General features: G+C 37.1%; 1 protein-coding gene across 17 annotated transcripts in view; it reads left to right on the top strand.

The window, feature by feature from the left end:
- LOC113444064 (pro-neuregulin-1, membrane-bound isoform) overlaps positions 1–17,079 on the top strand; it is a 160,805-nt gene extending 143,726 nt beyond the window's left edge. For all 17 annotated transcript variants that reach the window (XM_087926427.1, XM_087926425.1, XM_087926424.1 and 14 more), the window contains 5 exons: positions 998–1,100; positions 4,170–4,296; positions 6,417–6,547; positions 7,864–8,067; positions 10,653–17,079. In XM_087926427.1, the coding sequence (XP_087782553.1) occupies positions 998–1,100; positions 4,170–4,296; positions 6,417–6,547; positions 7,864–8,067; positions 10,653–11,307 (1,220 nt within the window). In that variant the 3' untranslated portion in view covers positions 11,308–17,079. The remainder of the gene's footprint in view (positions 1–997; positions 1,101–4,169; positions 4,297–6,416; positions 6,548–7,863; positions 8,068–10,652) is intronic.
- The last annotated feature ends 7,164 nt before the right edge of the window (positions 17,080–24,243 follow it).

Raw genomic sequence — 24,243 nt, 5'->3', positions numbered from 1 at the left:
CCAAGAATACTGATTTTCCCAGTCCCCTTTCTTTAATTCTGAATAGTTATATTCCTAAAAACATTCCCATTGTGAATGTAAATTCCTGTTGGTTGCTCACACAATGGTTACTTTGAGGTTGGCAGCTATATGATTGCACAATTTTAAATTAAAAGCTAAATACATTTTAGCAACCAAATAAGATTTTAAAAAATACAAAGTTCTGGCTTATTCTGTTGTTTAATCCTGTGCACCATTGGTATCAGTGTCCTAAATATATCATTTCCTTTGTTTAGCATATAAACTATGTTTTGCCAAGTGGAATGTGATTATCTTTCCAGGCAAAACATTGTTTGCCCTAAGAATTAGTTCATATTGATTATAGTGTCTTAGACTGAGATCACTGCAGTAGAACTGCAGTTTTCACCCAAATATCATAATCTTTTTTTTACTATTTAATCAACTATATAATGTCTATGGTACAATGCATATTGCCTATTGGAGGAGTGGATAAACTTAAATTTTACTGTCAGTTCCTGATGAATTATGCAATTTTGTATAGAGCAAGATAATATTGAAAAAAACACCTGGATATTTTAAACTACCACAAGAGACTGTGAAGAGAAAATTGGGAGGAGAGAGGTCCAATCTTTATCCCACCTATCATTGCAAGAAAACCCCATTTTTAAACAAAACGACTTGTTCTATCAGTGCCTTGTTTTTATTTCATTAGATGGCTTCATAAATTTTAAATTGTGTTAAACAAAACATTGAATTGTGATTTGATTTGATTTGATTTAATTTAAATTTAATTTAAACTTAAATTTAATTTAAATTTTCTTTATTTCAAGTTTTCTCACATCAATGATACTGAGTATAGTTTGTAATTTCTGCACGTAAAGTTTGTCATACTTTCAATGTAGCTATAAGTTGATAGACTGTAAGCTGTATTTAGTGGTCTCTTGTTTTTTTCATCCAGTGTACGTATTATAACCATCTATATTTTCTCATTTTCTAGAAGCTGAGGAACTCTACCAGAAAAGGGTGTTGACCATAACTGGCATCTGCATTGCTCTCCTTGTTGTTGGCATCATGTGTGTTGTGGCATACTGCAAAACCAAGTAAACACCCCTTTTCCTTTTTTCTATAATTTTTGTAATCAGGACCTCACAAAATAAACTAAAAATGTATTTGCATCTTGATATGCAACTAGATGGCTTAATAATCTTAAAATTTTTCTCTGTAAGATTGTAAGCATAGCCGGAATGTAGTATGTAATTTGTCACAGCTTCTCATAGGAAGTGATCCCTTAGAAACTAATCTAATTCATGATCCATTGAGATCATTGTAAAAACATCCCATTTGCTTTAAAGGGCTTCCACCTTTAAACTTGTTGTACCACATGATATTACACAGAATGACTGAGCTGGGCTTAAATCCAAGACTGTCTTTATCTTTAGCAGTGTGTGAGATGTGGTGAATCACACTAATAATGAATGTCAAAAGGTGCCTGATAAATGAGTCTTGGAACCTCCAAATTTCTACCCCCTTCCAATCAGTTGGCAACAATTGATGCTGTTGATATTATGGTTTATTATGTAAATATAATCTAATATTGACTTTTTACAACTTTCAGGAAATGTTTTAAAGTTTTCCTTCACAATCATTATGATTATGTTTATCTTTCCAAATTAAAGCATGGCATCTTTCTTCAGACTGAGCTCTTCAGATAAAAATGTTTCAGACTCAGAGCTGTGTGTTGCTAAGTATATTGGTGATACATTTTTACAGGCAAAAATATTTACTTTTATGGCATTTAAAAAAAATAAAAGACATACCCACCCAACTTTCAAGGCGCCCTTTCATTGTTTCATCTATCCATCTTCTGCATGGAGAGAAGTCAAAACTTTTATTAAACTCGATAGGACTTCCAAAGTTTTCTATGTTTGTTTTCTTTTCCCTGTTGATATTACTTTCAGCAATTGTGGATTCAGTGGAAGTATTAAATCAAGATGATATCCTAGCCACAATTAATTGAATGAACAATAGGTGTGGAAATATTGAGCCTGTTTATCTTTCATCAAAATTTTCCTCTTTGAGTCCCTTGAGTGCTTTAATGAAATGCAGAGAGGTGTTATGGATGTGCAAGAGCCAAAACAATACTTTTAAATCATTTTAGAAGTCAGCATAACAATAGCAACTGTTATGTAAACAATAACACACTTTTTTCAACAGTGATATCTTCTCACTTATAGAAAGTGCACATGCTTAGCTTAGACATAATAGGAAGTTGTAGAAATGAGCTAACCTGAACTTTGACCCTTTAGTCCCTGACATTTTGCTTCTTTGGCTCTGGTGAGGAACCCTCACATCCAATTTTAAAGAAATCTCAATATTCAATCCATGTGCAATGGAACTATAGTGCATTTAAGTCTTGGTTGTATTACGCAGAGTCCTACAGGTAGTCTTCCAATGATGACCTCAATTGAGTCCCAAATTTCTGTTGCTAAGTGAGACATCAGTGAGTTTTGCCCCCATTTTATGACCTTTCTTGACACAGTTGTTAAGTGAACCACTGCAGTTGTCAAGCTAGTAACACAGTTGTTAAGTGAATCTGGATTTTCCATTGACTTTGCTCATTGGAAGGTTGCAAAATGGGACCTCATAACCCTGAGACACTGCAATTGTCATAAATATGAATCAGTTGCCAAATGTCTGAATTTTGATCATGTGACCCTGTGGATGCCACAGTGGTCATAAGTATGAAAAATGGTCATAAGTTTTTTTTCCTGTGCCATTGTAACTTTGAACGGTCACTAAATAAACTGTTGTAACTCAAGGACTACCTGTTTAAGGTTTGATGCTCCTATTTATTTTTAAGTACCCACTCGCCCCCACAACAAGAGCTGCCTTCCTGATGTAACCTTAGCCAAAATAATAATTATTAAATAATACTAAGTCTAAAAATGCTGCTGACCTCTGATTTGAGAAAACCAAAATCATGCTAGTTCAATATCTCCGAGGGTTTAAAGCAGGAAACTGGCCCAGTAATTAGATTTTTTTTTTTCCCCTCATATATACTTCCTTTCTCCTTAATGACGTCAGGGCAGGACTTTGAGAATAGGTAACACCGTTTCTCCTTCCTTTAAAATCTTGTCCCTGAAGATTTTCTACCTGCTATCTTGAGGGGTGTTATTTTCCTTTCCGTAGGTGGAGATAATGGAAGCAACTTCACTTAGGTGGGTGGGGAGGCCTTATTTCGAGTCTTGAGAAGGGGGGCTCTCCTCCCCGTCTACTGAAAGAAAAGGCAATATATGGTGTGGATGCTGTTGTATGTTTGGACTAACATCAAGCACATATCTTCAGCCTAACTGAATGTGCAACTAAACATGTAACGTTCTCTCATCCAAGGGGCAGGAGAGGTCAGTGAGTGATTCAGCATTTTTAATAAATGAATTCGTTGAAAACGTTCAGCCAGTAATCGCTGCCTTTTTCAGAATCAAGATCATTTCTTGAATCCATGTGGAGTAGAACCTTTTTATTTCTGATATTTTTTATGTTTAGAAGAACTTACATTTTTTTTCTTCTATATCTTTACCGACAAAAGTAAACTGCCTAACAAATAAGCTCTAGAAAAACCAACACACAGCCCACAGCTGTACATTATTGGTTGCTGGCAGGCAACAAATTAGCTGGGGAGTTCAAAATAAGGTCTTCCAACGGGTTCCTGTTCCGGATATATTACAAAGACCTAGCCACAGGGAATAAGGTTTCCATTGTGCTGTTATTGCCAGAAAATACAGGAAAGGGCAAAAAAGCTACTTTCCTAGAAAATTGTACTCCTCTGGATCTAATAACCTGCCCTTGGCTGCATGTATTATAAACCACTGGAGTACAATTTGCTTTCTGTAGCATCTTCATACGATACTGCGCTGTAATTGGCTACTAGATGAGATTGGTATAGTTTCAAGGTGCCAGATACTGTATCAGCAACTTTATTTGTGAACAAATCTTCTCGTAATTTTGGCAAAGTTTAACACTGTGTGTCCATCAGCTCCTGGTATTTCTGAATCTACAAATGATAAAATTCAGTTCTGTAATGGGAATGTGCTATGATCAAAAAGGCTTATAGAACTATTTTATTCAGTCAACTATTTGAATTCTAAAGAACCTCCATATTTCAAATTCAGGAAGCAGCGGAAAAAGTTGCATGACCGCCTCAGGCAAGGCCTTCGATCAGAACGCAATCACAGGGTCAACATGGCAAATGGGCCTCACCATCCTCACCCACCACCGGAGAATGTCCAGCTGGTGAATGTGAGTTTCACACAAACTTTGTTAATAATCAGTTCTTCATCAATATTTATTTGAGTGACATTTAGTCCTTTTAACAATGTATTTAAAAAATAGTACCGCTTTCCTAAGATCTTATTTTCCCACTAGTTGTAATGTGCAAGAAACCAGGAAGCAAGGCGGTTCACATGAATACAGGTTTATTACTTGGTAACACCCTCTGCAAGAATCGGAACTACTAACAGTCAAAACAAATAGGTGGTAGATAAGAGTCAGTGGAATTCAAGGTGGGCTGACTAAGATATCTTGTGTGCACAAAGGGACTCAAGGCTGATGACATGCTTGACTCCTCCTTTCAGGCTCAGCCTGGACATCTCCTACACCAGTTTGTCAAAACAATGGCAGTAGCTGATTTAACTGAAAACAGTTGTGAAATTATATTTAGATGCTGGTAGAGTTGTTGGTTTCTGGGGGGGAAATCAGAGACAAGTATGTTAAGTATGTTCACTACCATGAATTATGTGTAGAAAACACTGGATAAAAATTTTATAGTAATAATAATAAATTATTATCCACAAAAGAAACCATTTTATTTTACTATTATAATCTTTATTGTTATTATCTCTAAACAGCATTTTGTATAATTTTATGAGATGTTATAAGGTTCAAATTAAAAGGAAGAATCATTTCTAAAATCAATAACAATAAAAGAAATGGTTCACTCTATAAATGCTAATAATAGGATATAACTGAAAAAACTACCAATAAACAGAAATATATTAAAAACTAATACCAGGACTGTAAAAGTACTTTATGAATAAAGTACTAAAAAACTCACCTAGTGAATGCTATGTGAACCTGCATGTATATGCCTATACAGTATTTGTGTGTTTATATGTATACAGTATGCACAGCATGTGTGCATACATTCAAATCTGATGGTGTCACTCACTGAGTTGAGGTATAAATTGATTTTTACATTATGCTTCACAAATTAAAGGAGCAATTTTCTGCATAAAACATTTGTGGCCACAATAAATTTTGGGACTATCATAGCAGTACTAGTTCCAACTGAATGAAATTGTCTTCAGAACCTTCTTGTAGCAAGATGGGGTGGAAGTCGCTGTAGAAAGAATATCAAAGGAAAATGTGGGCTAGGATGAATGTGCTAGAGAAATCATCTGAAATTAGAGTGGTTTTTAAGCAAAAAGAGAGAGGGGGGAATTTTTGTGGTGCTTCTCTGTTCACAGATTTAATTGAACTGAGAGATCTAGTGAAATAGTTCTCTAAAATTTCAGATTATAAATTGGACCAAGCACTTCATGAACAGTTAAGATTGCAAAAATACAGTGAGCAAAACAAGGAAAGGGGGAAATCTATCATTCATACTGCTCAGCAATAGTCCTATTCTTAACCATGAATTCCATTAAAATAAATTTGTTTTGGTGAAAGAATTCTACAGATGACCTCACCCTATTCCTAAGAGATCTGTAAGGGGCTTGCATAAGTGCACAATCATGCCTACCATCCCTGTCATATTGTCCCCATTTATTTGTACCTATTTCCTGTATTCTTACTCATGTTTATACTTATACTTATTATCTTGTAAGCGATTGACAAATTAAATAAATAAATAAAATAAACTACTGTTTCCACCGAATCACTCTACTTTAATTTGAATTAATTGTAGGAAAGTGTCTTCTCATGAGAATAAAGTATTGAATTTGAGAAGTACATCTTCAATTTTTGAAATGCTTTCATGTGTGTATATATAAAGAAAGGGTGTCTAACCGTGGCTACTTTAAGACTTGTGGACTTCAACTCCCAGAAGTCCCTACCTAGCCATGCTGTCTGGGGAATTCTGGGAGTTGACGTCCACAAGTCTTAAAGTTACCAAGGTCAGACATCCTTGCTTTATATAAGGCAAGGGTCTTCAAATTTGACAGCTTTAAGATTTGTGGACTTCAACTCCCAGAATTCCTGAGCTAACATGACTGGAGGAGGGATTCTGGGAGCTGAAGTCCACAAGTCTTAAAGCTGTCAAGTTTGAAGACTCTTGATATAAGGTCTAAGGCAAGAGTACAGAATTGATTGGTAGATTTTAATTGTGTTATAAATATAAGTTGTGTGTCTGTTTTGTTTAGCAATATGTATCAAAAAACATAATATCCAGTGAACATGCTGTTGAGAGAGAAACTGAGGCATCTTTTTCTACAAGTCACTATACCTCAACTACACATCATTCTACAACCGTCACTCAGACTCCCAGCCACAGGTAGGAGGCTCAGATAAAGCCAACGTATTTCTTAAGTAAAAACCCCAAAGCAAGTTTTAAAAACAGTAAACAGATTTAAAGAGAATAGACTTCTTTTGTAGTTGAAATGCTCTAGGTTGCTTTATTTTATTAAGCTTACTTTCCTTCTTTGATTCTTTTTACTGTTTTATTTTTTCCTTTCAAAAGAAGCAAGTCTCGGTATCAACATATTAGCTCACTTCTTCACAATTGCTGCCTTTTTTTCTGTGGATTTCACATCACACCATTAATTTGCACTTACAGAATTTGGACCATGATGAGTTCCTGAATTTACTTGGAAAGAATCATTATTCTTTCATGTACATAATTTGTCTTTGCTTGACGTAGAATCAGGGGTGGGATTCTACCAGTTCTGTCCACCTCTGTAGAATCGGTTGCTCTGAAGAGCAGCAGACATAGAACCGTTTCTATGTCTGCTGATGTTTTTGCCCACCTGGGCTCTTACCTGATCTTTATTTCCTGATTTTTCAATCTCAGCTGCTTTGTGCGTTACAGCTGTGGTTGAAAAAGCAGGAAAAAAGGGCTTTTTCAACCTCTGCGCACCCACACGCAGCGCTGCTCAGCTGTCCGGGCAGCTCAGCAGGTTGTAAATTGCACTCACATGACTCACGCATGCATGTGCAACACAGAGCAATAGAACCGGTAGTTATACCAGTCAGATCAGGGGTGGGATTCTACAGGTTTGCACCTATTCAATAGAACCGCTTGTTAACATTCTAAGCAGTTTGGAGAACCGGTTGTTAGAAGAAATTACCAGCTTAATCCTGTAAGGAAGGCAGGAAGGAAACATTCTGGTGTTGCTTACAGAAACTGCCTCTCCATTAACCCTTATTACATTCTTGGCAGGACTAGACTTCCTATCTCAGGAATGTCTCTGGAGTTTTTTCCCCACTCCTTTGCTGATAATTTGCTTGTGTGGAGTGACCATTGAAAAAGTGACTAATGACCATTTTTCACACTTATGACTGTGGCAGCATCCCCACAGTCACAAGAGACCAGGTGAGGAGATGCGTGCCTCGATGTAAGTGATGTTGAGTTGGCTACGCCCAACCAGTAACATGACCACCAAGCCATGTCCACCCAGTCACATGACCACCAAGCCCTGCCCATCAGTTGTGGGAGAATGATCACCTCAATTCTTCAGCAACATAATGAATGTGAAACACTATTGTCCAACAGATGCACAGAGGATCCTGTCAAGCTCTCTTTCTTTTCACTTTCCAGTTCTTGAATTTTAAAATGTTTCTCTTCTGTTTTTCATAACGGCTCATGGTCAGTTGGAGTAATGGTCGGACTGAAAGCATAATCTCTGAAAGTCATTCAGCCCTTGTGTGCTCCTCAGTTGAGAACAGCCGCCATGCAAGCCCCTCAGGACCTCGCGGTCGCCTCAATGGCATTGGTGGACCAAGAGAATACAACAGTTTTCTCCGTCACGCACGAGAGACACCAGACTCTTACCGTGATTCACCGCACAGTGAAAGGTATCCACAGGAGCTGATCATAAGAAAGACACCAATCTGAAATACTGTAGGGCAGTGATGGTGAACCTTTAGAGACTGAGTGCCCAAGCTGCAACCCAAAAACTCACTTATTTATCACAAAGTGCCAACACAGCAATTTAACCTGAATACTGAGGTTTTACTAACCTAAAATAATGATAAATAAGGCAGAGTTCAGCTAATTATTCTAAGAAACACGTGATCAATGCACTTTTATGCCCCTTCTTTTTTTCTCTGCTTTTGAAATATTATGTTTAGCGATGATAAAAAATAAAAACTTTTGTAATATCATTTCTCTCTTGCCCTCCCTCTTTCTTTCCCCCCTTTCTCTTCCTTTCTGTCTCTGTCTCTCTCTCTCCCTCACTCTCTCTCTTTCTGTCTCTCTCCCCCTCTCCTGGTGGGGAAAGAACCCCTGAACTGGTGCTGGGTGGTGGGAATCCCAGGAGCAGCACATTGACAATCAGCTGGTCAGTGGAGAGCCGAACTCCAGCTGGCCGGTGGAGAGGTGGTGGGGCATCACAACACCGGCAGCTCTGCAAGAAAAGCCACTGACCATCCAGGATGCAGAAGCGAGCCCACGATGACACAGCGTCAGCTTGTGGGTCTGCGTCGTAATGGGCTCCAGGAGGAAGGGACCCAGTCTCCCCCATTGGCGAGACAGTGAGAAACACGATGGAGCTGGGCTGGGGTGATGACACGCAGGCCCACAAAGAGGGCTGTGGGTGCCACCTCTGGCACACATGCCTTAGGTTCGCCACCACTGCCTACTGTAGGGCATATCCAGATCCTGACAGAGAGAGAACTGCAGCTTGAAAGCTTATCAGGGTTGGTGGGTTTTATTTGGGGATATATTATTTTTTTGATCAATAAATTCTAAATGGTGGTTTTGTACGTTAATATTTATATAATAATTTGCCATTTTCAGAGTGCTTTGGTGCTTTTGTGAAAGGTTTTTTATCTGTTGTTTTTTTACAGTTAATCCATGTTTCTTTAAAGCTATTTCCTCATGATTTTGTAGTTGCACTGTGCCAATGTAATGGTGGGAAAGCTATGCCTTATATCACCACTGGTTAACTCTAGAACATATCATTAGTTTTGCATGAAAAAAATGGCCAAAATCATCTTCACCACTGTAGCATGTGGTGATCAAGGGGTGCAATTTATATTAAAAGTGTGGAAAAAAAATACAGTTTGAGTGGAGAAACAACCACAATAGCAATATAACTAGACAAGAATTGAAAATGAATGTTTAAAAGTCAGTGCTAAATGAAGTTGCATTCTTTTCCATTTAATAAGATTTTGTTAATTGGCTATTCATAACTTGTACTGAACAGATAGGCAAGTTAAAAGCATTTCTTCCTTTCAAAATAAAGATGAGAAGGTAAACAAAGCTCTGCTATTTGGGACAATACCAGAATCCATGAATCAATACAATCTTCACATATTTACTGCATATTAGTTTTACATCTTATTAATTTCTGATAAAATTATCTGGATTGTGGAGAATGTTTGACTGAATTGGCTCATTCCTTCACCTAACAGCATCATCTTGTTTCCTTTCTGGAAAGCGAAGCTGACCTGTGCTTTCATTGATTCCTAGTTGATGAGGTAAAATCCCACAGAGTGCAAAAATATCAAATGAATAAATAAATTATAAATAAATAAGCCATATTCTCCTCAATACCACTTGGTACTGTTTGACTATTTTATTATAGAAGTAGTCTGAAAGGTGGAGTCCCATTGCTCTACAATACTTACATTTGCTTTTGGACCAATTTTTAAAAGTATAAAATTGCACAATTCCTTTCTAGTTATTTGCACTTCCAGGCCATTAATTCTGTGAACATTAAAGTTTAAATATTTAACTCTCTAGAGTAGCTTTTATGATCTATATTTCAGCTTGGGTTTTTTTAATAGCTACAAAACCTGGAAATGTGAATAAAAATTGGGAAAATGAAACTATTTGAATTTTGCATGTTGACATTGTAGAAGACCAAAACAAGAAATGCTGAAGAACGTCCAAAGTCTTCTTGGCTCTGGGTCTTATTTCCAAATGGCCATGAAATCTTTCTTAATCTTAAACTTTGGATAGATGTATTCAATGCAGTTGCTTACAATAAGGTGGAAATCTTTTTAAAAAGACAATGAAGAAGGAAGAGATTCAAGCACTCTTTAAAAAAAAAAAACACTGCGTGGCTAGTAGCAGGAGCCCCATTATATCTTTAGAAATGTCAAGAGATTCCAAGGCTAGAATAAATCATAGATTAAATTGAGTTGCATTGCCAATATTCCATCTTTTCAGGCATTGGATTTACATGTTGGAAATCAAGAGAAGTGAATAAATGATCATTTAATTGTTTTTAGCTAAATTTAAAGTTAAAGTTAAATTTCAGTATAGCTAGTAGCAATTTATAGAAGTTGCATTTCTACTTACAGAATATGTGGCTGTTACATCTGAATTCAAATGCTTATTACTATCATAGAAGAACAAATACTTCTTACCACCATCATAGTTTTATCACATCCTTATTCTTCAGCTTATTTTTTTTTTATGTGTACTTCTTTAGGTACGTATCTGCCATGACCACGCCAGCTCGCATGTCTCCTGTAGATTTCCACACTCCAAGTTCTCCAAAATCACCAGCTTCAGAAATGTCACCACAAGTCTCCAGTTTAACAATGTCTGTCCCGTCTGTAGCTGTCAGTCCATTTATAGAAGAAGAGAGGCCTCTCCTGTTGGTGACCCCACCCAGGCTGCGGGAAAAATACGAGCTTCACTTACAACAGTTCAATTCTTCTTACCACCACAATCCTGTCCATGAAAGCAACAGCCTACCACCGAGTCCCATGAGGATAGTAGAGGACGAGGAATACGAAACCACGCAGGAATATGAACCTACGCAAGAGCCTCCAAAGAAACTGGTCAACAGTCGGAGGGCCAAAAGAACAAAGCCCAATGGCCACATTTCCACTCGATTGGAAATGAACACTGACACGAGTTGTGGGAACAGTAGCTCAGAGAGTGAGACAGAAGATGAAAGGATAGGTGAAGACACACCTTTTCTGAGCATACAAAACCCTACAACCGCTGACCTAGAATCAGCTGCTGCATATAGGCTCACTGACACTAGGACTAACCAAGCCAGCCGCTTCTCGACGCAGGAAGAATATCAAGCAAGATTGTCTGGTGTAATAGCTAACCAGGATCCCATCGCTGTATAAAGGAGAAGGAGGAGAGAGAGAGAGGGAAAAAAACACTTAAAAAAAAACCCACATAGATTCACATGTAAAACTTTATTTTATATAATGAAATACTCCATGATTAAATTAAAACAATTTATTTTATTTTAGCAATTACGCTATTAGGATTTAAAAAGAAAAACACAGGAGGGGGAAAAAACTTTTATAAATTAAAATATATAATGTATATACAAAAGTGTTATGTGCCATATGTAGCAATTTTTTTACAGTATTTCAAAAATGAGAACGATATCAATGGTGCCTTTATGTTATGTTGAGAGCAAGTTTTGTAAAAGTTACTAGTGACTGCTGTTCCACAGTATTTTGCAGAAGTCTCTAACAGTCTGTTTCCCATCGGGTTCATGGTGGCTGGCTGTACGGTCTGTAAGAACTGCAACCTTCCCCTGTCTTGCTTGTCGTAGCTCTGATAAAAGAAAAAGAAAAATCCATACTGGCATACCAACCTAGAAACAAAACATGCTCATTCCTTCTTTGAAGAGGCTTCTATTTCCTTGCGTTTTATGAGTTTTTCTCTGACAAAAAACAAGACTGATTTTGGAACCCTTGAGAAAATGGGTAGGTTCAATAGCCCGCCATTGTTTTATTTGGTTTCTTAAAGGATAATACAGCTTTCAGGAACATAGAACTATATCCAATATTAGATACCCCTGTAGGTTTGTCCATTTGACTATAATTACCCAAGAATCTACCTGAATTTAAATAGGAGCTATCACTGCTACCACCAACAACCTTTTCACTCAGACACACATGGACATGCACAGACATAGTTTTGATTCATGTAACAATATTTCCTAGATGTTCGGAGTGATTTGACAGAAACATAGTGGGATCCAATCTGGCAGGAAGCCCTTCTATGCAAGCATCTTTTAAATTAATAGGATGGATCCAAGAGCAAGGAGTTTCTTGCTTTGGTGTCCTTTGTATAGGAGAACGTGCTACTGAATTATCTTGGGTTAAGTAAATTGTAGTACCAGAGCAGGTATTTTTAGACCATCAAGGAAGTGGATAAAAACAGAGGAAATGTAATACCCACTGCTAAAATTACGGTCATTTTGAAACAATATTTTCAGGTAGAGCATTTTTTTTTTCACTTTAAATTGGGAAGATCAATACCAAAAATAGGATTTCACGGTGGATTATCACTTCCTGTATGCTTAAATTTTCTAGTTTACATATGGATGGAATCCAAATGTCGTAAAATGAGCTCTGATAGAAAAAGATAAACATGTTCTGTATGCCTAGTGACCTATTATGTTTTTTACCTTAAGTATTAGTAAGATGAGCATGTTTATACTTCTCAGGCTCCCGTCATGCATGGGTTTTTGTTATATAAATATATATATATAAATATATGCATGCGGCCAGAAATAGATAGAAGCCGCCTTTCTTCGAGGCATGTTGGAGAAACAATTTGGACATGATAAGAGCAAGTGCATTTGTTTAAAGTTTGGCCCAATCACTTAGAAGGGTTCTATTTCTAGAGCAAAAAGATCAAGGCAGGTGAAAGAAGCTTGTCTAAGTGGAATGTATTCCTCTGGGGACAGGAAAAGGAGGCAGGAGGAACAGAGTGCTGTGCTGCAGATAGGAACAAAGTAATCATCTATGCTATGATTTTCTCCCCCAACTATGTAACCTCTTACCCCGCTTTCTGCATCATTTAGGCAGACTTAGTTCATACAAACAGGTCTGGTATTTAATTTGGCACCACCAGCAGCATTACTGCAGCTTCTAAATTCACAAGCCAGCAATTTATTTTGGAGACCTGAATCTGGGATAAAATTAGCCTTGATTTATAACGTACTACAGAGTGCAGCCCAGAGGCCAAAGACTAACAAATCTATTCTCTTGGCCTTCCTAGCATTGGCAATCATATCCAGTTGATACTGTTGTAAATGAAAAGCAAAATGGTTTGCATAAGTGCTGCTGAGCTTTGGGAGAATCAGCAAGTAAAAAGTATTTTATAAATTAGACCCTGTGCTCAAGTTTGCTTAATACTGGTATCTTCACAGAAGGCCTAATTTTGGAGAATGTTAACTTGATTACAGGAGGCTAACAGGGCAATTCTAGTCCTATGTATTGGAAAATAATTATACAGTAGACTTCTGCATAAAACTGGTTAGAATTGTGCTATAAAATGATTTTTACATTTCAGAAGCACCAGTAAAACACATTCCCATGATGTAACATACATTCACTACGAGTTTCCAAATCATCATATTGACTTCAGCTGGGTATTGAAGCAAACTCTGGTGTTGACTTCTGATTCATAACTTTATTTGTGTTGCCTAATATTCACTTGTAGGCTTCAATTGCATTCCCTTTCTCTTGACAAAATAGGTTTTTTTCCTGCATTGCTTGAAGAACCCAACGCAGGGGCATCTAACCTTGGCAACTTTAAGACTTCTGAACTTCAATTCCCAGAATTCCCCAGCCAGCATGCTTGGCTGGGGAATTCTGGGAGTTGAGGTGCACAGGTCTCAAGGTTGATGATGTAGGGCACTCCTGCTCTAGGAGGTTCTTATTTCTAAGCATTTTCCAAATATAAACCCTTTTCCAAAATTGGATTATTTTATAGGAACTGTTTGGCTAAGATGCCAAATATTCTAAGAGAGGAAGAAGAATGAGCAGGGACATTCTTTCTTAAGCATAAAGTTGAACAGACCAGAGAAAGTTTTCCAGAATATTACCAATCCTTGACATTGTGGACTCTGCTATTAATATGCATACTTCTTCCAGTAATCTTCCTTTGGTTTTCTGTTGCTTCAGAGTCATTAAGGCTATTGTGTGTAGGCTATTCGGGGGGAAATAGTGAAACAGATATGTATATATTTCATTTTGAGTGCTTGATAGAGTATATTGGGGCTCCAATATAAAAGAAAACAGAAGAAACAATTTCAGATTTCAGGAAGACTATTCCGACTCTATAGCGTATGGTATAGATTAAAAAGAGTTTTAGAGACTACACATTTCACCAGTCTTATCACGTTCTTCCAATAGTCGTCTGCACACATTCCTTTCTTTTAAATACATTAATGCATTCTATTCCTGCCAGGGCAGACAATATTTCCACTACATTAATATCCCTTTAATCTTTAACTGTCTTTCCATGTATTCTTCTGAAACTAAAACTCACCTATGCACGACTGTCTCGTGTTCTCCTTTCTGTGCTTACCAATACAAAACTGATAGGTGCGTCAACCTGATCTCCCTGCATTTTGGATGCACTTCATCATTCTCAAAACTTTCCTTGCAATATTGAAGGCGGGATCCCCAGAGGAACCTGGGAAGAGAAAATCCATGCATTTTGATTGCCTTGCCTTGCTGCTGAATCTCACTCTGGGCTAGTGGACTGGGGGAAAAGCCGTAGTGCAGGGGTGTCCAACCTTGGCAACTTTAAGACTTGTGGACTTCAACTCCCAGAATTCCTCAGCCAGCAAAGCAAAGCTGGCTGAGGAATTCTGGGAGTTGAAGTCCACAAGTCTTAAAGTTGCCAAGGTTGGACACCCCTGCTGTAGTGGATTCTTCTCACATTTGAGTCTGTTGCCTGGCATTGAGTCCCTACTGGATATTTCCTTTGAGTGGAACTCAACTCCTGGTGACTTCATAGGCATAGGCAAGGATAGTTCCTTTGATTATAATACTGCCTTTTAAAATATGTGAAAACGATGTGGGTAAGGGAGAGAGTTTAAATTAATGTAATATGGCTTTGAGGAAGATGCACTGCTCAGGATTGCACGTACATTGAAAAATGGCTCTAAACCAGTTATAATTCTACCAGAAAAGAAATGCAATCAAATTAATGGGAAGTAATCATGTAACTGCACTTAAATTCATTCAACTAAACTTAAATTTAAATTAAATTGACTTGAATTTTTCCTCTGGTCCTAATTCTTTTATTTTATGCTGGGTCCCTTCAGACTTCAAGTAGGTAACTTGAGCTGGCCAATGCAACCCTCAGTCCATAATGAAACTATGCATGCCCTGTTGTAATGGGTAACACTTCTGTGCCACTTAGCTTAATATCTTACTCTGTTAACTGATGTGTCCAGATTAGTTTGTGCATGAATATTGCTTGATTTCTCATCATTTTGTAATGCACAATTGAATGAATTGTGATAAGAGTTGGTTTTGGACAATAAGAACATTCCATCTAGATAATTAAGCTGTGGACAGTGCATTTACAGTTATAAATCAATGCTGCATCCATGACAAATAAGTGTTAACCTCAATAGTAGTGTGAAGAACAGCTATGGATTATAAGCAAGAATGGGTTATAAGCCATTCCTCTCAACAATTCCCATTTCATAAAACAAAACATTACGTAGAAATATCCAATGTAGTAAGAAAAATATGATTGAAAGGCAATTTCAATTCTCAGGGCAATTTTATTTTATGCATTCAAATGTTATTCCATAAATGTATTGAGTGTGGTGTTTCTACTCACTTCTATTTAATCTTTAATTTGGAAAAAAAAAAGTTATGTCAAGTGAAACAGCAGTCAGAATAAAGAATTGCTCTTATGAATGTAGCTGATGCTCCAGTTCAGTTCAGACATCTCATGTTTGTTATCTTAAGAAAATGCACCAATTAAAGTTCTAGACTGGATGCGGCATACATAGAACAGGGTATCCGGGATCTCTGCACATATACATTTTCATCAGCCAACAATCTTTTTCTGTGTAAGCTAAGCCATGTTAGCCACTATTAGTGGCTAATGGATAACAAATAATGTATAGTTCTTTTTTTAAAGGTTGAAGTATCATCACGCCCATATTTTCCCATGGTTGATATCAAAGCATGGAGTGGCTACTTGAATATTTAGCAAGATGTGTTGATGTCTGACTAAATTGCACATCTTTAATAAGCGACATAAGCAGAGTCTGTTTTCGGCTGAATTTGTAATAGCCACAATGGCTGATGCTCAACCAATCTGAAATGCTGCAGAGAAATGCAGGAAATGCAATGGCCACATATCATTTTAAGTATATATTATTTTTGTAAATACATCTTGTACATACTTGGATGTTCCATCACAATCATTTATTGTCTTTATGAGTTATATATCCAATATAACAGTGTAAATAACACAATGTTCCTTATTATTTATATTTAGGTGTTTGGAAGAAAAAAAAAAGAAAGTCATCATTTTATTTTAAGATATATGTCAGATATGTTTGGTTATCCCTTTTCCCCCCTTTCACAATTGTAATGTATCCTTTATTTTTTTTTTCTTTAAGAAGAAATAATTTATTGATCCAGAAAGAATGTATTGTAATGGAATTGTACATAGAATGCAGAGTGGAAGGCCATAAGGTACTGATAAACTAAAGATTCTATAATCCCAAATATTAAGCAATAAGCAATTGTTGATTTATTTAAGGTTGTATTGCTCATCTTCAGTAAAAGAGGTGCTGGAATAAATTACTACTGTGTAGTATGGGTGCAATTGCCCTGCAGATTGTTTCAGACCATTAGATCCTCCTGCCCTCTTTTCTATTCTAGTCGGTGACACCTCTGTCAATGACACAGTTCTGATGTCATCTGTTAGTAAAAGTTGGATTCTCTTTGTCAGTATCTCTCTCCCTCCTAGTCTTCTCTGTTCTTATTGCTAGAATGGACAGACCATCCAGTCTGCTACTTGTTGCCTGTGTTCTTAGAGATCACATGTCTAATTGCTGCTAAGCAGTTTAGCATTAACCAGGGTTCAATAAAAAATAATAACAATAAATCCAACGGCATGTCTTACATGTCTTTAATGTTGCTAACGTAAATGGGGCATTAAAGCAATGGATATTTATAACGTTGGGGATGGGAAGGAAAGTAAACATGGGCCAGGCTCATTTTTAGTTCCTTGACAAGAACGAAGAATGGTTAGACTCTTAGGTTCTCATTATTATAATTTAACTTTTGCAATGTGCTTCACAGAAGCAAATGGACTTCCATTTAGTTCACCCTTCTCATTGGCAAGTATAACTATAAGAGCATTTGTTTATCATAATCACATGCACCATCCATGCACAAATGTATGTTTGACACACACATACACACCCAAGAAAAATCTATTACAAAGCATCGGAATAAAAAGAAATCAAACATAAACTTGGAAAATGTTAATCATTAAATTATATATATATCTTAAGCCTGGTTCCAGCATGGAGTATGCAGCTCCCACTTAACTGCTCAGGATACAATTGTCATACATCATTTATATCTCCATTTCACCATTATGTAATCCCATAAATGTCCACACACATCACTGTCAGGAGTTTCATGTATGAAATATTAACCACTTTTTAAAGGAACATTTCTTGCAAGGTATAATCATTTGTAATAATCATAGAAATATCTGATCTTGCGTCACATTGCAGCAAAATCCAACATGGAAAAAGCTAATTGAACATGTACAAGTTGGCTGGTGTAATACTCTGCTTGATAAAAAGTGGTATATAAGACAGTGTTGTACTGTGCTAGACAAAAGTAGGTGTGGGTGAGCAACACAGCAGACTAGAAAGAACAGCTGTTCTTAGTTTCTGGGTTCCTACACTTAGTATTCCTTTTTAACCAGAGCAAAGACGTTTGCTGCAATCAGATCTAAATTCTTCTGCTCAATCAGGTTTTTTAAAGACGTTTTTTAAATACTGCATGTCTGCTACAAATTGAATGAATGTAAGTTCTTTTACTATTTAGTAGCCTGGAAGAAGGACAAGGAATACGACTTGGGTACTCTTAGTATGTGCTATTGCCAAGGACTTTTTTTAATTGGCATCGTATGCTGCTTATGTGCACTGACTTTGTAGTGGTACATAACAGCAGTGAAAATTTCAGCCCAAGACAGCTGGAAGACATCCAGTTGGGGAGGGGTTATTGCACACATAGAGGTTGTAGCCTATTTTCCCCAAATTCAGATTAAAACAAAAAACAACCCTCAGGCTCCTCCTCCCACCTCTTATGTCCATTGTGCACCCCACATAATTAGTGAATAATTCTAGGAACAACCTCTAAGGGCAGTTTAATAATTCTTGGTTCTACCAAAAGAATAAAGCTATAGATGCTTGGATAAATTGAGGCCTGTCCTTGGAGGAAAAAAAAATCAAAACCCAATCTGCTGTTGTAAGCTAAACTGAAGATGATCTTCCCATTTCTGTGTCTGGCACTTTCCCAATTATTATCTTCATGAAATGGAGAATAGTGTAACAAAACTGCCTCATGTTTCCCCCAAATCATCTCCATCAGCACAATAAGGTTAGGAAGAGGAGGGAGAACTTGCTTGGTATGGCTTTCTAGCCCAAAAGAAGACTCCATCTCCAGAATATTCATAAGCCAGACTGCAGTCTTTTTTCCCCCTAAAACAATGGAAAACTGGCTTACCCATGGAAGTGCAGCCTGACTTGAACAGCCATTTATTCACACTTCAAGTTTATAAACAAATACACCTTGAGATATGAAGAAAAAGGGGCACTCCCATGGTGAGGATGTCTCAGTTCTTCATAGGAACAGCACTAGTAAGATTTTGCTACTACAGTTTGGCCATTTTAATCAGCACCAACAGAAACAGATCTATATAAACACCACCAACAAATCTTGAACTTGTCTTATTCATGAAATACCTCTTATCTTAAAAGACCACAGGTGCTACAATGTTCTGCTAATTGTGTTGATACAAAGACTGATTATCAGAAAGGATTTTTTTTTTAAAAAAGAAAGCATTAATGCAAAATTCTAATTGCATTTACAGCAATTTGGTATATAGATCAGCTTCTAAGAGATGAAAGAAGAGAACCTGAAGATTGAGCAAATGAGGGCACAACCCATCCGTGGACTTTCAATAGTCCATATTTAGCGTTATTACTGGGGGGTTTCCCTCAAAGTTCCTGTGCATTTGATAAAAGTGGAAAAAAATTTCCTAAATGTTTGTGAAAGATTCACTTTCAAATAAATGTGCATACAGACTATCTTATTCCACCATAAGATATACCAATAAGTGTCATAAAAACCAGGCCCAGGCCATTTTAAATCCATGAGATTCATTTTCCCACCCACCCCCACCCCAAGAAGTTTGGCTTTATGAGTCATAGGGATATATGTTAGCAATACATATGTTAGCAATACATATGTTAGCAATACATATGTTAGCAAGAGTGACAGAGCCTGAATGGATGAGGTCTTTTTTTTACTACTATAATATTATCAATAGAAAGATTGTAGCAAGTAGATGTTTTATGCCTCCCAATACAATTTAAATTACCCTTTAGAAAGAAAAAATGTTTTGTAGATTTTTTTTTCTATTATCAAAAAATTCTAGAGAATTTAGAAGCTACTCAAACTTAAGCTGGTGATTACATGCAATCAGAGGGCACCATTCCAATTTAGTTTTTGTTAAAATTCTAATCAAATCTCAGGTATAATTCTTGAGATCTGACATTCCTGAGGTGGTTTTTTTGTTAAAATTCTAATCAAATCTCAGGTATAATTCTTGAGATCTGACATTCCTGAGGTGGTTCTTCTTGGAAATATCTTAGGTGCATCCTGTACTTCAACTGACAGCTCTCGTTTCTCTATTCCACGTTCACCAACTGTACTTTTTCCTTTCTGATTAAACTATTTCACAGAAAGCATCTCCAGACTTATAATCACAGTATCTAGCATCACCCCTCCACCCCTCAATGTATTAGTGTTATCAGTAAGTAGGAATAGATATGTCTGGGAAACAATTCCAGTTACTAGACAAGAAAGGAGAAAGCTCTACTGCATCTCTTAAATTCTCTCAGTCAATAAGGCAACAGGGTAGTACAGGGAGAAATCTCTATTTTCCATTTTAAGCAATAGGGTTAATATCTCTTGAAATACACTTCTTGAGAAATTGGCCCTGACAAGAGCATAAAGCCATACAATCCAAATGAGAACTGAATGAATGTAAGTAATTTGCTATTTCTATTCAGAGGAGCAGAATAGCAAGGCGGGGGGGTGGGGTGCGGGGCGCGAATGGGACGGCTTGAGGGAAGATTGCATTTTCTCTGAGGAAAAGGAGTTCCTTCCATAGATACCACTAAAAATATGGTGAGGGTCCCAAAAATTGACCTAACACCCTTTCTCAGCTTTATCCTAATGAGAAGAAATGGGATAGATATGATAATATTATAGAGGGCTCAAGAAGGCTTCTAGGATGAATTTTTGCAACAGAAAAAATAGTGAACTCCATGTTGATTTATCTATCAACTTTGACAGTTCTGATATCCTAGGTTTGCTATCTGCCCTTCTACTTCCTGAAAACAGGAAGTCTCCTGTTTCCTTGTCTCTGGGGAATTTAAATTTACTTTTAAGCCAAAGGGGGCATAATTTTTCTGAGACCAAAGGCCGCATTTGGCATTTAAGACCTGTGCCAGGTCGCATTTGGCATTTAAGGCTGCATCCAAGAAGGAAGTGGAGACAAATTAAAGAAATGAATGGAGCCAATGCAAATACTGCCTTCAATTAAATTATATTAAAACTGAAGTTCAATCAAAGTTACATAAAATACATGTAGACAATAAGTGTATTCCCTGTTGTGTCTTTTCTGCCTTGTTTCCAGAGTGCAGAGTAGGTTTCTGTGGGAGCTTGCAAGATTTGCAATGTATTTTGGTAACCCCAGTCATACAACAACACAAGGTCATTACACCCCTCTTCACCAGAATACAAATCCATATTATATTTATAAATGTGGATTTTGTTGTAGGATTCTTATACTAAGTATGATAGTGCCCATCAGTGATCATGAGCATGCACTCTGTGTCTATTTTGAAGATAGGTATTGCTGATGGTAACTAAGGAATTATAGTTTGGGGTTCTGATATTCAATCCTAATCTTTTACCTGCACCATCGTTCTTCTCAGCTAGTCAGTGTGTCAACTCCAAATATTACCAGAAACAATCTCAAAGATATAAGTAACTGCTCCAGTTATTTCTTTGACCTTTTCTATTGTCCAGTGTCCACCCCAGTCTCTTGATAGTAGGTTGCCCTACAGATAACTGTTATATTTCAGCCTATGGCTGTTCATGGTGTTTTAGTCATTTTAAATAAGGTTTAAGGTTAACCTTGAACTTGAGGGTTGTCCTAAAAATATTGCTGACATATGAATTCTTTTATATACTGTGTTGATATATGCAAACAGAAAATTAGTTAAGATTTTTTTTAAATTCCCTATGATTTCCCATACATTGCCTGCAAAACATTCTTGGGATTTTGGATAAAGTTTTCCCATCAGTCCATTTGTAGCTGAAGGCTATACTGCTCACTATACAGGTCTGCTTTCATTTATTTTTTTTCCAGCAATATCTGAAAGTTCAACTACAAATTGTGAGCTATCATTATTCGCTTGTTCTGGAACACTATTCTTGCAAATATTCCTTCCAATATCTCAAAGGTGCTTTTTCAAATGCCAGCTGGACTTTTTTTTTTCCTTTGAAGAAGAAGAAAATATTTCGCTTCTCATTCAAGAAGCTAATGACCAGATTTCTGCAAAGAAATATGATCCTTCCAAATACCTCCCCATCCTGTCAGAGCTAATCCTTCCATAGCCCTCACCATCCTTCCAAAACCGATGAAGCTTCTTAGAAGGGAAGCAAAACATCACCTTTTTCTTACTCAAGGAAAAAAGTAGTCCAGTTGCCTTTTGAAAAAGCATCTTTGAGACAACTATGACCTGAATGACTGAGAATCTCTACAGACACTTCTTCCAATACCTCTGCAATATGCACAGCAGTTGCTGAAGCCACTGAGAAAACTTCTGGCCAATGTGCTACCAAATTTTAAAAGGCTGTACCTGTAAATGGTTCTGTAAAGTATATGCAAATTCTTTGCCATAGCAAGGCAGGCCATTTCCATGGGATATCAAAGATGACTGGTTTTTTCATCTTTCATATCCCAAGCAACTCATTCTAAGCTGTTCACTGCATTTGTCTCTTCACAGTCAACCAATAAATATTTAAGCCAGCATCTTTGTCTTTACTACTTCAAGATGTCCAGTGTGTAACTCACTGGATAGTTCTGTGTTTTTTAGTGTGCACATAATGCATCCTCTGTCAACTGTAAGACAATTATGCCATGGTGGTGCAGTGGTTAGAATGCAGTACTGCAGGCTACTTCTGCTGACTGTCGGCTGCCTGCAATTTGGCAGTTTGAATCTTACCAATTTCAAGGTTGAATCAACCTTCCATCCTTCCGAGGTGGGTAAAATGAGGACCCAGATTATTGGGGGCAATATGCCGATTCTGTAAATGTTCTGTAAATGTTTAGAGAGGGCTGTAAACCCTCTTCACAGTAAGCACTGTGAAGCAGTATATAAATCTAAGTTTTACTATTATTGCTATGGTGCTGACAGAACTTCAAGAACTGAGGGTTTTTTTCCCCCTATGTATTCTGACAATTGATCAGAGCATTAAATTCTTGCTCTAAAAGTCTGCTAAAACACTATCAAAGATAGAAGGGCATTCAATGCTTGTCTTACTAACTTTTCAGCTGTGTATTTGACTCAGGCACCATTTAGTATTATTTTTTGCTTCTCAACATCATAGCTAAATAGAATAGATACCTTTTTTATATTTCAGTTAAAGCCCATCCAGTTTGGCGGCCATGTTTACATTTGAATTCAACGACTTCTTCGTGATTTTCATCATATGTGGAAGTCAGTGTACAAACATTCTTCTTGTTGCCACATTGTCACTATCTGCAAATTTGCCTGTTGTGGGGGAGAACATCTCCGGCCAAACCTTCACTTCAATCTGAAAATCTTGCTTTCTGCTCATTAATAGAACTTTCCTCTTGCCTTCACTGAATTTCAGGTTATTGTCCTCTATCCAACTCTTTATTAAGTATAAGCAACAATGAAAGGATCTTTGCAATTAGGGGATAAGAAGCAACTGAGATGAAATCCCTCAACTGAATAGCCATCAAGAAGATCAAAACATTTGCATTACCAAGCTTTGACCAAGTTCAATTGAAGCAGGTTTGGAATTTCACTTCCATCCTGCTTCACTTGGAACCACAAGGCAGCCATATTCTTTTTTTTTTTAATTAAACAATTTTTCTTATATACAACATCATTTCCATTCATTATAACACTTTCATGATGGTATACATCAGTGGTGGGATTCAATTTTTTTTTTACTGTGGGCGTGGCTTGGTGGGCATGGCAAGGGAAGGATGCTGTAAAATCTCTAGTCAGAGGTCGTATTTGCTGGTTGTCCACACTACTCAAAATTTCCGCTACCAGTTCTCCAGAACTGGTCAGAACCTGCTAAATACCACCTCTGGTATACATACTTTTATGTTGTGACTGGAAGGATCGATCCTGCGGGGAGTTTTGACTCTGATGACTGTTAGATTGTGGATTGACGCCAGAACTAGAAGAACCAGGAAACGTCAATCTGAAGGGAGGCGTCAGGACAAACATTGATTGGAGCGAATGAGAAGGGCAAGTCAGTAAATTAGCACGTTGCCTTAATGTGTATAAAAGGACACAGCTGGGCTGGTACATTTCGCCAGGAACAAAATAACTATTTGAGTGAGGACATTACAGCAAAGAGCTCTGAGGCTGAGGATTTATTGCCAGGACTGGTTTGCCGGACAGAGTAAAGATTTATGCTGTGGTTTCTGCCAGCCGTTATCTTGTAAGACTTCTTTCCGTTTGATTTAATTGTGAAACGGCTGCTTTCTGTTTTGTTTGTTTGAATTTTGAAGGGGAGTCATAACACTTTTACATAAATCTTAACTATCTATACACTTGTCTATATTGCTTAATCTATGTTTGTCCACTATAACTTTTACCTTATTATCTTATTGTCATCTTCTCTATTCAACTTTATATCTATTATTTAACCAATTATACAGTACATTCCAAGTCACATAATAATCTGTTTCCT

The sequence above is a fragment of the Pseudonaja textilis genome, chromosome 2 (assembly GCF_049901715.1).
Source record: "Pseudonaja textilis isolate UNSWEBS1 chromosome 2, rPseTex1.2, whole genome shotgun sequence".
Taxonomy (NCBI): Eukaryota; Metazoa; Chordata; class Lepidosauria; order Squamata; family Elapidae; genus Pseudonaja; species Pseudonaja textilis.
This window is presented reverse-complemented; position numbering and strand designations above follow the sequence as displayed.